Genomic DNA, 16164 nt, shown 5'->3' on the forward strand with positions numbered 1-16164 from the left:
ATAGGTGTCAAAATCTTCCCTGTAAAATACCTTTACTTAAGCATATAACCTTGAGAGACTAGAATATAAGTGATAAGAGGAACAAAAGTAAAGATAGGAGGGGGGGGGGGTTGGGTTAGAGGGAAATGGGGCCGCCTCGGTCCAAACTCTATTATGTAATAGAAGGAGCCAAAAACATATTATTTGTTTTGAGACATAATATCCACATAAGCGGACCTGTATTTAAATGCAAACCAGTGGGACCATATTTGTTTCGCTAAATCAGATTTGTGTCTAAGGGAGAGAGTAAGATCTTCCATATGATACATATGATCTACTTCCAATAGCCACTGGTGTAAGGTAGGTATGGTCGCTTGTTTCCAGAGTCGAGGAATAAGCGCTTTTGCAGCATTAAGGAGATGCGGTGTTAAAGATTTTTTTATATGTTACCACTGGTTTGTCTGTACAATGCAGCAATACAATCCACGGGTCATTGGGGATCTCAGTTCCCTGGATTTCCTTAGCCCAATGAAGAATAGACAGCCAATAAGGACGTATAAGTGGGCAAAACCACCATATATGAGCATGTGATGCCCGCTCACCACAACCTCTCCAGCACAGAGCTGATGCTTGAGGAAAGGTTTTGTGGAGCACCACAGGAGTGTAGTGCCATAAAGTTAGCAGTTTATAATTCACCTCTGCCGTTTTGGAAGCCCCAGAGGAGATGTGGGACATTGTCAGAATAGTGGCTCTTTGATCTGTTGATAACTCTTTGTGAAGATCTTTTTCCCAGTTATTAAGGAAAGTAGGGTCCCGTAAGGGAGTTAATCTGTGTAGAGCTTGGTAGAAATAGGAGACAGGCTTCTCCACTGGTTTGTCTTCAGTGAAAGCAGCTCCTATGGGTGTCAATTCCGAAATGGACCGTAAAGGTTTTGGAAGAGAGTGGACGAAAGCTGAGAGCTGACGATACCTCCACTGGACCATGGGAGTCACTGTGGAGCTATGTATAATTGTATCCAAAGGTAGAATACCCGTTGAGGTGGTTATGTGATGTAATTGAGCCGAAGCTCCTAAATTCCAGGTATGAGTCTTGGGGTCTCTGTTCCCGGGTTGGAAGTAGTTATGGCCAGTCAATGGCAAAAGTGGTGAGTTGTATGGCTATTTTTTTAGCCTTGCATAGCGAGTCCCATAACATGAGGGTGGAGCATGTAAATGGTGATGTGGTTAGAGACAGATTTCTGTGTCTCCTGGATATCCATAATTGTGTGAAAAGGTCTGAACCACCAAGCTCAGTTTTCAGGTTCACCCAAAGCTTAGAGTTTTTGTGATACTTCCAGTCAGAGATTCTGTTCAACACAATTGCCAAAAAATACCTTTTAAAATCTGGAAGGGCTAAACCCCCCTCCCTTTTAGGTCTAGTGAGGAGGGACCTAGCAAGTCTGGGTCGTGCTCTGTTCCAAACATATCGACCAATCAACGATCTTATTATCGTAAAAAAGCCTACAGGTATACCAAACTGGATCATTTGGAACAGAAATAGCAACCTGGATAGTATATTCATCTTCACAACTCCAATCCTCCCCAGCCATGTGTGAGCTATTTGAGACCATTTCTGCAAATCTGACCTAATCTTATTAAGTAGGGGCAGAAGGTTAGTAAGAAAAGTTAGTAAGAAACAGGGCGGTCGGATTCGGGGTAAGGTAGATACCTAAATATTTAATCTTATATGTCTGCCAACTAAAGGGAAAGGACCGCTTCAAGTGGACTACAGTCTGGGCGGGGACGGATATGTTTAAGATTTCAGACTTTGTCATATTACTTTTAAAATTGGAGATAGCGCTAAACAACGAGAATTCAGACATAAGGTTAGGTAGAGAGATCAGGGGTTGTTGTATGTAAAGTAAAATATATTCTGCATATGCAGCATACTTATGTTCAACTTCTCCTACAGGGATACCATGAATGGAGTGGTTATGTCTCACTGTAGAGAGAAAGGGCTCTAGGGATAGGGCAAATAGGATGGGTGAAAGGGGACAACCCTGTCGGGTGCCATTATATAGGGTGAATGGGTCGCTGAGGGTGCCATTTATACGCAATTGGGCAGTAGGTTTGTTATAAAGAGCCCAAATTTGGGATAGAAGGGGGGCACCTATGCCCAGATGTGCCAGCGTTGCCATGAGATAATCCCAGTCCACCCTGTCGAACGCTTTTTCGGCATCTGTTGACAATAACAGGGTGGACTGGGAGGTCCCGCGAACATGAGCCATTAAAGAAAGGGTACAAAGGGATTTGTCCCTTGCCTCCCTGCCAGGGATAAAACCTGTTTGGTCATTAGATACCCACTGTGGGATCAAGGGGAGGAGTCTATTCACAATAACTTTGGCATACAATTTGGCATTCGTGTTCAGCAACGAAATAGGGTGATAACTCCCACAATTGGCGGGGTCTTTCCCAGGGATAATGGTGATATGCTCATGTATAGTCGCAGGTCGAAGGACGCCGCCATTGGAGGTTGTGTTGGCATAGCAAGATAAGCGAGGCAGCAGGATATCTGCAAAAGCTCGGTAATAAGCTACCGTGAAGCCATCAGGGCCAGGTGCTTTGCCATTAGCCATACTTTTTAGAGCAACCCATAACTCAGAGGTGGTGATCTTTCCTTCCAGAGTAGCTAGGGTGTCGGGCGAAAGTCTAGGCAAATTAGCTCTCGTCAGATAGTCCCTAATGAGAGTGGCTTTAGTATCCTGGTCCGCTATGGAGTGTTGGACGTTGTACAGATGTTGGTAAAACTCACGGAATTCTTTCGCTATAGCCGGTGTATCATGTACTAGGGTAGTTGATGAATTTTTGATTTTTGCTATAAAGGAAGCAGACGGTGGGCTACTATACGTTACTGTTTCTGTTCTACGTGGAACAGGGCTTTCAATTCTTCCTTCTTCAAGGTCAAGGTGTGTAATGTTGCTTGAGATAGACTGGCTTTGTGTTGTAGCTCAAGCACTTTAATGTCAATGAGCAGCTGAGATTGCTGAGATAACCGTTCCCTTTTTTTCCTAGCTCCCAGTTCCATTAGCTTACCTCGGATATGGGCCTTTTGGTCCTCCCAAAGTGTACCCGGTGAGATGTCGGGGTGTGTGTTTTTCCTAAAATAGAATGATAGGTCGTCCTCTATTTGTTTTTTGTCTATGTCCTCAGCTATGAGAGCATCATTAAGCTTCCAATTTGTGGTTCTATGAGGCAGGGATGGGATTTTTAATTTGATCATAATCAGGCCATGATCAGATATAGGTGAAGATTTTATGTGAGCACTCATGAGTAGCGAGAGGTGATGGTGATCTATGAAAAGTAAATCAATTCTTGAGTAGGTGTGGTGAACCTGGGAAAAATGAGTGTAATCTTTCGTTTGTGGGTGCATAATCCTCCATACATCTAACTGGTATTCATGTAAACATTTTGCATATGAACGACAAACGGTTATGTGAGATACTAGACCTCCCTTTAGGCGTTTCTAAGGCTGGTTCCAATGGGGTATTAAAATCTCCAGCTAAAAAAATGCACCTGTGCGCGAAATCTGTTTCTTTAAGGTAGCGGCTATAAATCCTGCCTGGTCTCGGTTGGGGGCATATAGATTCGCTAAAGTACATGGCATACTATCCAGGTTGCCTCTCAAACAGAAAACGACATTAGGGTTACATAACAGTGTCTAGCTTAAACGCAGTATCGCTACGGAACCCAATGGCTACACCTTTTGCTTTGTATATATCTGAGAGGCTATAATACCACGTAGGATACCGTTGGGAGAATAGTTTCACAGTGGTGGTGTGTGTGAGGTGAGTCGTCTGCAGAAAAACAATATCTCCCCGCAGGTGACCCAGCTCTCTATATAAATTATGCCTTTTTCCTGGGGCGTATACGGTTTACCGTAGCCATGGGCAGAAGTAGGAGATGTCTGCAAACACTTGTTTCCTGAGGAGTTGGACCTGAGGCGGGAAATAAGAGGTTAAGGTGGGGGTGGGGAGGGGAAGGGGGGGGAAGAGAAAAAGAGAGAAAGTAGAAAAAGTGTGAAAAGAAGAAAAATAATCATCAACTTGCAGCAAGAAGAATACCGACCATTCAAAAGGATGGTCAACATGTGCACACAGGAGTCTGCGGTGCGTGGAGAGGGTGCATGCGATGCCCAACATCCGCACGCCCACCGCTCCAATAGGTGCAGGAGCATAGGGACATGAGGCCATGCAGCGCCCTGTGAAGGGGGAGTGAGAAACTCCGGGCATCTGACCACGGGCACCAAATTGACGTGTGCGCCGTCCCGATGCTCCGGCACCGACCACAAACCTAAAGAAATGAATGCTTATGAAAAGCACTTAATGTAAAACTTTAAGGCTAAGCATTTTGACTAGGGATGAGCTTCGAGTTTGAGTCAAACTCATGTTCGACTCGAACATCAGCTGTTCGCCAGTTTGCCGAACAGCGAACAATTTGGGGTGTTCACGGCAAATTCACAAGCCGCGGAACACCCTTTAAAAGTCTATGGGAGAAATCAAAAGTGCTAATTTTAAAGGCTTATATGCATTGTATTGTCATAAAAAGTGTTTGGGGACCTGGGTCCTGCCCCAGGGGACATGGATCAATGCAAAAAAAAGTTTTAAAACCGGCCGTTTTTTCGGGAGCAGTGATTTTAATAATGCTTAAAGTGAAACAATAAAAGTGTAATATTCCTTTAAATTTCGTACCTGGGGGGTGTCTATAGTATGCCTGTAAAGGGGCGCATAATTCCCGTGTTTAGAACAGTCTGACAGCAAAATGACATTTCAAAGGAAAAAAAGTCATTTAAAACTACTCGCGGCTGAATTGCGGTCCGACAATACACATAAAAGTTCATTCATAAAAACAGCATGGGAATTCCCCACAGGGGAACCCCGAACCAATATTTTTCAAAAAAATTACGTGGGGGGCCCCCCTAAATTCCATACCAGGCCCTTCAGGTCTGGCATGGATATTAAGGGGAACCCTGGCCAAAATTAAAAAAAAAAAAATGACGTGGGGTCCCCCTCAAAATCTCTCTGTTGTTTAAGAACTGTCAGAAGACGAGAAGCGCCACACAGCGGTAGCCTCCCATCATGGAGGATGCGGAGCGGCCCGAGAAGAAGAAGGGAAGAAGATGCCGCGGAGGAAGATGCCGCACGAGAACACCGGAGGTAGAACCAGAAGAAGAAGAAGCTGGAGGAAGAAACCGAAGGAAGATAGAAGATAGAAGAAAGAAGAAGCATTTAGAGCGTGAGTCCGGCGACTGATCTTCTTTTTTTTTTTTTTTAGGTTATTGAGACACTTTGCTAACCCCAAAATAATACTCAGTTTGGGCGTAATATTTCCGCCTCTATCTGTTTTCGTACTGAAGAATAACTTAAAAAATGTGATGCTGGCTGTTTCCATCTTGCTTGTGGGCATGTGAAGCCCACAAGCATTGATTTCCTGGATGCGGTGAATGCTGTTCATTCACAGCTTGTTCACACGCATGATCATTGTTTCCGCACTGAATCTTGGGAAGTCTGACACTAAGCTCCCAGGAGATAGTGCGGTGCCGGGGAAAGGCAATAAACATGCCTACTCCCATGGGAGGAGAGACAGGAAGTGCCACAATAAAGGTAATTATAGTGATAAAAAAAAAATTTGTGCGGCATTTGAACATCTATGCAATTAACTGAAGGGGGTAAGATTAAGTTAAAAATTTGAGTGGAACCCTGCTTTAAATAAAGGAATTGTCAAAAACTGTCTCTTGTCATTTTTAACATTTTTGACACTTTTTTTGTGAAAAAAGTGTCGTATAAGTGTACCCCCTTACCATTTCACACAGGGGGGGAGGGCCGGGATCTGGGGGTCCTCTTGTTAAAGGGGGCTTCCAGATTCCAAAAAGCCCCCCCGCCCGCAGACCCCCACAACCACCGGACAAGGGTTGTGGGAATGAGGCCCTTGTCCCCATCAACATGGGGACAAGGTGCTTTGGGGGGCTACCCCAAAGCACCCTCCCAATGTTGAGGGCATGTGGCCTGGTACAGTTCAGGAGGGGGGGGATTTTTCATCCCCCCTCTTTACCTGCAGCCTGTCAGGTTGCGTGCTCTGATAAGGGTCTGGTATGGATTTTTGGGGGGACCCCACGCCATTTGTTTTTAAATTTTGGCCGGGGTTCTCCTTAATACCCATACCAGACCTGGAAGGCCTGGTATGGAATTTAGGGGGACCCCACGCCATTTTTTTTTTTTTTAATTTTGGTTCGGGGTTCCCCTGTGGGGAATTCCCATGCCGTTTTTATCAATGAACTTTTATGTGTATTGTCGGACCGGCAATTCATTAATAGCCGCAAGTAGTTTTAAATGACTTTTTTTCCTTCGAAATGTCATTTTGCTGTCACTGTTCTAAACACGGGAAACATGCGCCCCTTTACAGGCATACTATAGACACCCCCCAGGTACGAAATTTAAAGGAATATTATACTTTTATTGTTTCACTTTAAGCATTATTAAAATCACTGCTCCCGAAAAAACGTCCGTTTTTAAAACTTTTTTTTGCATTGATCCATGTCCCCTGGGACAGGACCCAGGTGCCCAAACACTTTTTATGACAATAACTTGCATATAAGCCTTTAAAATTAGCACTTTTGATTATTCATGTTCGTGTCCCATAGACTTTAACGGTGTTCGCGTGTTCGAACAAATTTTTTGCCTGTTCGCATGTTCTGTTGCGAACCGAACGGGGGGGTGTTCGGCTCATCCCTAATTTTGACAATAGGACAACAAGTGGCCGAGGATCTAAAAACAACAAACACAAATCGTAAAACCTAAAACACAAAAAAATTTATAAAATATAAGATTGAGAGTATGTCTTTCAACTTATACGGCAACAGCAGCATAGTTAGGCACAGTAAGACCTATGTACCTGGCCAGAGGAGCGGCCGCAAAACACAAATAACAGAGGTATACTTGCGGCCATGTAAGTTCCGATAGGGCTAAGCGTTAGGAATGAGAGGGCCCAGGCCATCCGGCCCAACGGTTATCCCATCTGTGGTGAACCCCCAGAGGGGGAAGATCGGTGTTTACGATCCACCTTCTGCCATCTGGGTTCAGTGCTGCTGGGCAGGGGTGGGATGGCATCCTGCCATCCAGGTAGCTCAGGCGGGGATATGCTTACATCCATGCAAAATTTCTCCAGGTCCTCTGGAAACCGAAGAATCGCCGTTTTGCCATCTCTGTTTGCAATCAACACCACTGGGAAGCCCCATCTGTACTTGATGGAGGCGGCTCGCAACTTCTCCGTCAGAGGATGCAGGGCCCTGCGTCGTTCTAAAGTTTCTCTGGCCAGGTCCGGGAAAAAAGATAATATGGCGCCATCAAAGTCCAATGATGTAGCATCTCTGACCTTTTTCATAATGAGTTATTTTTTCTTGTAGTAATGGACCCTGCAAATTACATCATGAGGGGTGTCTGAAGAGAGGTTGTGGGGACGGAGGGCCCTGTGCACACAGTCAATTTTCAGAGGGTGGTCAGCGGCCTGCCCCAACAGACCAATAAAAATATCCTGGATGGAGGGGAGAAGATCCTCATCTCTAGTCGCCTCAGGTAATCCTCTGATGCGAATATTGTTATGCCTGTTGCGGTTCTCCTGGTCCTCGATTTTATATAGGGCCATCATGTGAGCTATGGTAAGGCTGCCAGTGGATGACTGCAGGTTTCTAATGGCCACCGTGTGGCGATCCAGGCGGTGCTCTGTCTCCTCCACCCGTTCTAATACTTGAGAGAGGTCAGAGCATACAACGGAAACCTCCTTTTTGATGGCGCGTTCTAGGCTCAAAAGCATGGATGCAAGTTCCATTTTGGTGGGTAAGTCACTCACCAAGGCCGCGACCCCTGAATGTCTGGACGTGCTCTCCTCACCCTCCTAGCCGGCTGATGAGGCCGGAGAGCGGTGTCTTTGTTCGGGCCTATGTCGAGGGGCGGAGCTTGCGCCGGAGCTCACGCCACGAGGCGAGCGGCCTAGGTCATCTATGTCTGCTGGGTCTTCTGGATCCATGGCAAGGAAACGTTTTATCGAGCCAACCGAAGGCCCTTTTTTAGATAGGGGCTTGCCTGACCTCTTCCGCTTTTTTTTCAGGTGTAGGACAATGGCAGAGAGCTGATCAAGTGCTATAATTGATTTGCCAGCGTCGGAGGAGCTTGGGAAAAACGCGTCCTCACTGCTGCATGTCAAAACCACGCCCCCCAATTTATGTATTACCTTAAAGTGTTATTAACACTGCTACTACGCTCACTATCTTACCGTATAGGCAAATAAGGATTAAAGGTATTTATTGTAAAGTTAATACGATACAGGTTATATCTTATACTTTAGAGTCAAAGCATTCATATGTAAATCATTAAGAGTAAGCATCAATACATCTCCGGATATTGTAGCATCACTCTACATTTTGATTGGGGGACTTCCATCAATCACAAAGAGGAGCCGGGAGTTCACCACAAGACACGTCTGTCGCCTTTTATTTGAGTCCCATTATGACACAGTGCAGTGGAAGGCGTCGTCTTACCTCACAACGCTTATCAAATTCCACACAGGCAGATTTACGGATTATCTTAACTTCTACGCGATAGATAAGACAAGCAAAGAGATCGGGTTTGGTCCGGCACACCTTATTAGACTTTTTCTTATAATTACAGTACTGTATAAATCATAGACTATGGACTTCTCAGAGCCCTTGAAAGCTCTCCCAGAGCTTATCTCACTGTTCACCCAGAACAAGTTCTGCTTCTCAGAGCAGTCTTAACTCATTACTGCTTCTCAGAGCAGTTTAACTTATCGAGGTCTAAATTACAGGTCCCTTTAAAGGAATAGAGGTCACGGCAAGAGAAAAATAAATATAAATTCAACTCACCGGACATATTATGTTCGATCCCGAGACAAGCACCCAATCTGCTAGGAAATGTGGATGGTCTAGGGGTATATAGACCCTCGATACCTCTGACTAAGGTATGACTTCTAATACCCGCAGGCTTGGAGATTAACCCATGAGAAATTGGAACACACACAAGCTGCATTTCTCAGAGTAATCTGACGTGTATTTGATTATTAGTATTTATACAAGCAATAAAAAAATGCATCAGAAAGTTCAACCCACCGTACTGTCATACAGATTATCCAATAAAAAAGAAGCAAAATCTATGACAAAACCGAATCTCAGCAAAAGCATAATTTCTAGGAAATCACGTGCTTTACAAGAAATGGAAAGTAGATGAACAGGAACATGAAAAACGAAACTAGATTACCAATCCGTGCACCTAGTAATTTGTGAAATGGATGCTAGAAAGAGAATCAAAATGGAAGCTGATTATAATAAAATAGATGCAGTTAAGCTAAATATCCCTTCATCTGTATCTCTGCATTCTCAAGGGACTTTGTGACAGGCAGAAGAACTGTGGTCATATGCAGTGCCATACATCTCCACTGCTGTTTTTTTTTCAAGCAGGACTGTTGCAGTAGGTCATGTTTTCAGGATTTACTTCACCTTGCACAGGTTGTCAATGACTTGGTATTCATGACAGCAGTTTTATCAAAGAGAAATTCCCAAAACATGGCCTGTATGGGGTACGTGTGGACTGAAGTTGGGAACCACTGATCAAGGCCTTCTTTGATCCACGTGCACTTGATGGCTAAACTAGAGACAATACAATTATGCATGATATTGAGCTTGTCTTCCAGATAGCTTGTGATTGAAGATCAGCACAAAAATATCCAGACAAAATACAACTCCTTGGAAAAAAAGCTAGTTAGCACGCATCTAGCTACATAGTGACGACTCCAGACTGGCACTCACAGAATAGGAGCAAAACTGTTGCCTAGTGGTCCCAGAAAATGTATCAATTGATTACTGGGTCTGTACACTGGACCTCTGGCCTCAACTGGCCCAATCATGTGCCTTCCCACCAGCATCCTTTTTAAGAAAATTTTAGTGTGACAGGTGACAAGTAAAGAGTTTAAGCCACCTATCTCTGATACCAATGGGTACAGTTACCATTGTTACTGCTATCACCACCACTGACTGCTCTACTATTTACTTATTGCCACCTTTTCCACATTCCACAAGTCCCAAGTGCATGGCACATTATATTATTTTTTATGTCACCATACCAGCTGCCCAGAAAAATTTAATTGGCCACAGATATAGTAAGGTTGGTTAGCAATGTGCTCTTGGCAAAACCCAGTTATTTACTTGTCAATTATAACATATGATGTTATAAACATGATTCTGGCAGTGAGTATTGTAGAGATGCTAGATAGGAGGTAATCAAAGGATGCCTCACAATACAACTTCACCACTCACACGGATACCTTTTATTCCACAAGTTTAACTTTATTTGGATTTGGAAAGTTTTCCCTTCTAAATTGTGTAAAGGCATAGTTGTGTTGGATGGACACCTCCATAATATAAATTAAATAGCAAAAAATTAGTAGTAACCTCCAAATATGTCCGTTGAGAAGATGTCAAATAAAAGCACACTGCTTTGGATCTTAATGTGCACTTCCAGGAGCCAGTGATGTCACCCCAGTGCTCGGAATAGCACGGAGGTGAAGTAAGGAGGAGTATGCTTGTGAGCCTGACTGATTATACACGCTTAGTTGAAGCTGAATACATGTGAGTGATTAATACAGTGTTGCGCGATGAGTTTTTTGTTTCCTTTTTTTTTCGTTTTGAGATCGGTATTCTGGGAAAATAGTAACAGCTACCAGATTCTGTGGATTGAGAAAAGCACATTCTAGGAGCGAACAAGACACCCGAAGGGTGGAGGTTTCTTCTTACTACCATATCCACTGATTGAAACAACTGATCGGCATATGTATGTGCAGTACACAGAGATTTCCCACGTAGAGATTTCTTGTGCAAAGTTTATTTGGAAGTGCACATTAAGATCCAAAACAGTGTGCTTTTATTTGACATCTCAGCGGACATATTTGTATTTATATTATGGAGGTGTCTATTTAACACATTGCATTAATTTATATTTATATTTATTTTTACTTGCACATATTTTCACATTGCACTTATTTATTTACATCAATTCATTTATTTAAATAGCAATGTGCATTTATTTAAGGTTGTGATAGTAGCGCACCAATTGTTCACATTTAATTGTTTACATTTTTCACATATTTTTACAGTGCGGGAGCACTTATATTGGTTACAGCTGTCTTCATTTAGGCACCTTTTTTTAAATTTAGGTTTTAATAATATCAGCGCGTTAGTATTTAATAGTTTTTTAGTTGTGTTGGGTATTCTACTTAAAGTTCATGTTTTAAAAAAAAAAAAAAAAACTGGGCGCTACCACACCTCTCTCCTATCTCTTAATTCCCCACACAGATCTCAGATGTTAGCTGGTACACTGTGCCAGGCAGTGTTGCATCCTAATTTACTTGGGCATCTGTGCTGCAGTGGGCAATCATGACTACAAGTGCTATAAAACATTAAATGAAAAATCAATGTTGCAATACACTATGTGATGTCTTTGGCTTTTTTCCTATTTGCTTATGCCTGAGTTACTGTATGCTCAAAAACATGAGTATGTTTTATGTGCCACTTTTAGATTCCTCATGTAAACTCCCACCAAAAGTTACTAATGGAATACTCAAAGAGGTACAAAAGAAGGCCACATACTTTTCGGGTGAAAGAGTAACTTATGAGTGTGCTAAAGGCTATACGATGGGACAAAGCGCAAATTATATCACCTGCGAGGACAACGTTTGGACAGAACCACCAGTATGCAGAGGTAGGTGCTTTTTGTTTCCAGTTTATATAACTGTAATGCCCTGTACACACGGTCAGACATTGATCGGACATTCCGACAACAAAATCCATGGATTTTTTTTCCGACGGATGTTGGCTCAAACTTGTCTTGCATACACATGGTCACACAAAGTTGTCGGAAAATCCGATCGTTCTGAACGCGGTGATGTAAAACACGTACGTTGGGACTATAAACGGGGCAGTAGCCAATAGCTTTCGTCTCTTAATTTATTCTGAGCATGCGTGACGCTTTGTGCGTCGGATTTGTGTACACACGATCGGAATTTCCGACAACGGATTTTGTTGTCAGAAAATTTTATAGCCTGCTCTCAAACTTTGTGTGTCGGAAATTCCTATGGAAAATGTGTGATGGAGCCTACACACGGTCGGAATTTCCGACAACAAGGTCCTATCACACATTTTCCATCGGAAAATCCTATCGTATGTACAGGGCATATGACTTAAAGTGGAGTTCCACCCAAAAGTGGAACTTCCACTCATCTGATTCCTCCCCTCCTTCGGTGCCATAATTGGCACCTTTCGGGGGGGACAGGATACCGGTCTTTGACATGTATCCTTTCCCACTTCCGGGAGCTTCAGCCACAGATATTGACGTCACGGCTGGGGCTCGCTCCTCCTCCCCCTGTCGCCGGGCCGGTAGGAGAGAGGATAGAGCCTCGCGCATGTGCAGTAGGGTTCCCAGCGTGAAGCCGAAAGGCTACACCGCTGGGTTCCCTTACCCGCAATGGTGGCGGCAGCACCCGACAGCTGATGGAAACATTGGCTGCGGTGCCGACATCGCTGGACTAAGGGACAGATAAGTGTCCGATTATTAAAAGCCAGCAGCTGCAGTATATGTAGCTTCTGGTTTTATTTTATTTTTTTTGGGCGGACCTCCGCTTTAATAATTTTTGAGTTTTGAATTCGACAACATAAGACATTTAATACCTACTAGTACAATACTGATACATACAATCTATAAATGATGTATTGCAAAGTCTAAGCTATGCAAGTCTTTAGTGAAATTTTGAAAAAAAAAATAAGAGTGCTCCATCATGGTGTAGCATCCCAGTTTAATATGTAAATGATAAAAGTAATTGACTCCTAATTAAAATCATTGCACTGAGCGTATCATGGATGAGGCTCGGTTCACACTGGGGCAACCTGTCAGGCGACTTAGCCGCTTGACAAGTCGCATTCCATTCAGTGCAATGGAACTATTCTAATTTAAGTGACTCAAGTCGCTCCAACTTAGAAAAAGGTCCCTGTACTATTTGGGGGCGACTTCGGAGCGGCTTGCATTGACTTCTATTAAAGTAGTCATTTGAAAGCCATAATGAGTCAAGCGACCTTGAAGCCGCCCTAGTGTGAACTGAGATGAAGTGTCCCTATATTTTGTCCTTGGTTACTGGCAGTAGCAGGGGAGGAATTGCATGCCACTTGGGACCTCGCACTGGAGCACAAACAACTCTTGCCTCTAGTTTTCCGTGGTTCTTTTTTGAGCTGTAATGTTAGTCTGCCTTCCACTTTGCACATTAAAAGATACCTGTTGCTGGGGCAAGTTTCTGGAAATATATTCCATTCTTCAGACTGTCAGCAATAGTAACTTAGCGGCAATAAAATGCTAATGAATCCTGATTGGCAGTTTTGTTCATAATACAGCAAAAAATGGTTACTTTATGTAGGATAATAAAATAAATTGTATTATTATTAAACTGATCTAAAAAGAGTGATTAGTAATAATAATAATAATAATAATACATAATATAAAAGATGATGTATGCACTGTATGTAGAAATAAGAGAATTATCACAGGTAAGATCATATTCACAAATGATAAACAATAACAATAAACAAATGTTTAGATAGAACCTATGATAAGATGAGCTACAGAAAGATTCTGACTCAAACAAAGTAGTAATAAAATATATCATATACAATCTTAACGAATGATAGTAGTAGAAAAAATAATTAGCCTTATACTAACTTAACCCTGTTTATATGAACTACCTTATGGTATTCACTTCCACCGCTTCATTTAAACCTCCAGGTGGCAGTGTTCCTAAGATCAAATATACTGTATCTCCAGATCAGTTGGTGTATTCTACATGGGTGTAATGTGTGCAGTGCACATGAACCCCAAAGGAAAGGTGGGCCCACTGTACCCTCACACATTGCATCACATGGAGAAACACCCTTCCATTCTGTCTTTGTTGCAGGTGCAATTGTCACTCTTAGCCACAGCAAAGATCCCTCCAGAGCTTGTGCTAGGGAGGAGATTGGGTGCCGGTCATATGTTCAGGGGCAGGTCCTTGTCTACAGGGGGAGGACTGTTATTGGACACTGCTTAGGCCATTCACAGTCCTGCTAGCACCACCTACTGGACCTAGGGAAGAGAAGAAGAGAACTTACACTGAGGACAACAGGAACCACTATAAGTTCAGGGATGGTTGTAAACTGTGCAGGGGAGTGCTGTGCAGCTGTACTGTGGGGTACATGGTCACTTACTCCTGACCTCTAAACCCTGTGTCGCTTACTACTGACCCTGAACTCTGCATCATTTATCCTGACCCCTGGCCTCATCTCTTACTATTGACCTCTGAACAACTTACGACTGACCTCTGAACCCTGCATCATCTACTACTGATTTCTGAACCCTGCATCACTTATTCCTGACCCACCATTTTCTCCTGACTCCTAAACTCTACATCATTCCTGACCCTTGAATACTGCATCACTTACTCTTGACACCCGATCTTTACATTACTTACTTCTGACCTTTGTACTGTGTGTCAGTTGCTCCTGACCTGTGGACTCTGCATCACCTATTAATTGATTATGGACTATGTGTCGCTTACTGTGTAAAATACAGTGAAACCCAGACCTATTTCCATTATTTCTGCGCTATGCAAGTATCAAATTTCTTAAAGTCACAGATAAACTGAAGTACGTATTAAAGGTATTAATAGAATCAATAGTCAATCAGTAAGTCAATAGTCGCTTACTATTGACCATGAACTCTGTCATTTACTGCAGACATCTGGACTCTGCCTCACTCCTGACCTCTGGCTTCTGCACCACTTACTACTGACTACTGAACTCTGCATTATCTACAACTGATTTCTGAACTCTGCATTATCTACAACTGATTTCTGAACTCTGCATTATCTACTACTGATTTCTGAACTCTGCATTATCTACTACTGATTTCTGAATTTGTCATCACTTACTCCTGATCTTTGAACTCTGCATCTTCTACTACTGATCTCTAGGTCACTCCTGACCCTTAAGCTCTGCGTCACTTACTACTGAAACTTTGCATTACTACTGAACCCCCACACTATGCACTCCTTCAAGCCCTGTCCAATATTTAGTGAAAATAATAAACAACACCTCACACATTTTCTTTTTCACTGTCAGGAGGGGCCAACTTATGATCTTGCACACAGACTCTGCTTTCAGAAAACTACCTTGCTCCTGTACATGTACGTTGCTGGCATGTTTCCAGGTTTGGGGCACGCATGCGTGTGACTGGACACAGTACAAGTTTGGCAGCAGATTTCAGCCAATGAGTTCCAATCACACGCAGAGTTCTGTGTGTACAAACACACAGAGCTCTGTTTACAGTGAACAACAGTGTGGCTCAGGGGTCGACTTTTTTTTACTGGCACGTGACTCCCTCCCCATTTGCAGAGTGGCACAGCAGGACAGTGTCCATGAGACACAGCTTCTGCTGTGCATGCTGATCTCCGAGTTCTTTGACCCGCAGCGGCACTAAGGGGAGCCCACTGTGCCCCCACGCATTGTATAACATGAGAAAATGTTATTTGCTTCTCTGTGTTTGCTGCAGCTATGATCGTCACTCACAGCTGCAACAAAGTTCCATCCAGCTCCTGTGATGGGAGGTGATCGGGTGCTGGTCTGCTAGGGGAAGGGTCCCTGTTTCCAGTAGGAGGAGGACCGTTACTGGGCACTGCTAAGGCCAATCACAGGCCTAGCCCTGCCCAACATGGGGTAAAATATGACTCGCTTGGCTGTAATGAAGGGATCTCTCTGTGACTGAGAAAATGGCATCAGGTCGTGTTTGTTGAATTATTAAATTAGCTGCTTGGAACTTTGTAATTTAGGGGGGGAGAGGACAAGTGGAAACCGTTTGCCACATCCTGGCCTACCAGAATTATCTTGTTAATAAATTAAAATGACTTATTGTTGGCATATTTCAAATTATTTTTACAATCCCTCTCCCTTTTGAAAAATGTGTGTGTGTGTGTATATATATATATATATATATATATATATATATATATATATATATATATATATATATACACACACACACACAGTATCCCACAGAAGTGAGTACTACC

The 16164-nt window shown here is 43.1% G+C and overlaps 1 protein-coding gene across 4 annotated transcripts in view; it reads left to right on the forward strand.

Moving 5' to 3' along the window:
* LOC141103383 (coagulation factor XIII B chain-like) overlaps positions 1-16164 on the forward strand; it is a 1101294-nt gene that overhangs the window by 846724 nt on the left and 238406 nt on the right. For all 4 annotated transcript variants that reach the window (XM_073592898.1, XM_073592899.1, XM_073592902.1 and 1 more), the window contains one exon: positions 11598-11780. In XM_073592898.1, the coding sequence (XP_073448999.1) occupies positions 11598-11780 (183 nt within the window). The remainder of the gene's footprint in view (positions 1-11597; positions 11781-16164) is intronic.

Source organism: Aquarana catesbeiana, linkage group LG07 (assembly GCF_042186555.1).
Source record: "Aquarana catesbeiana isolate 2022-GZ linkage group LG07, ASM4218655v1, whole genome shotgun sequence".
NCBI lineage: Eukaryota > Metazoa > Chordata > Amphibia > Anura > Ranidae > Aquarana > Aquarana catesbeiana.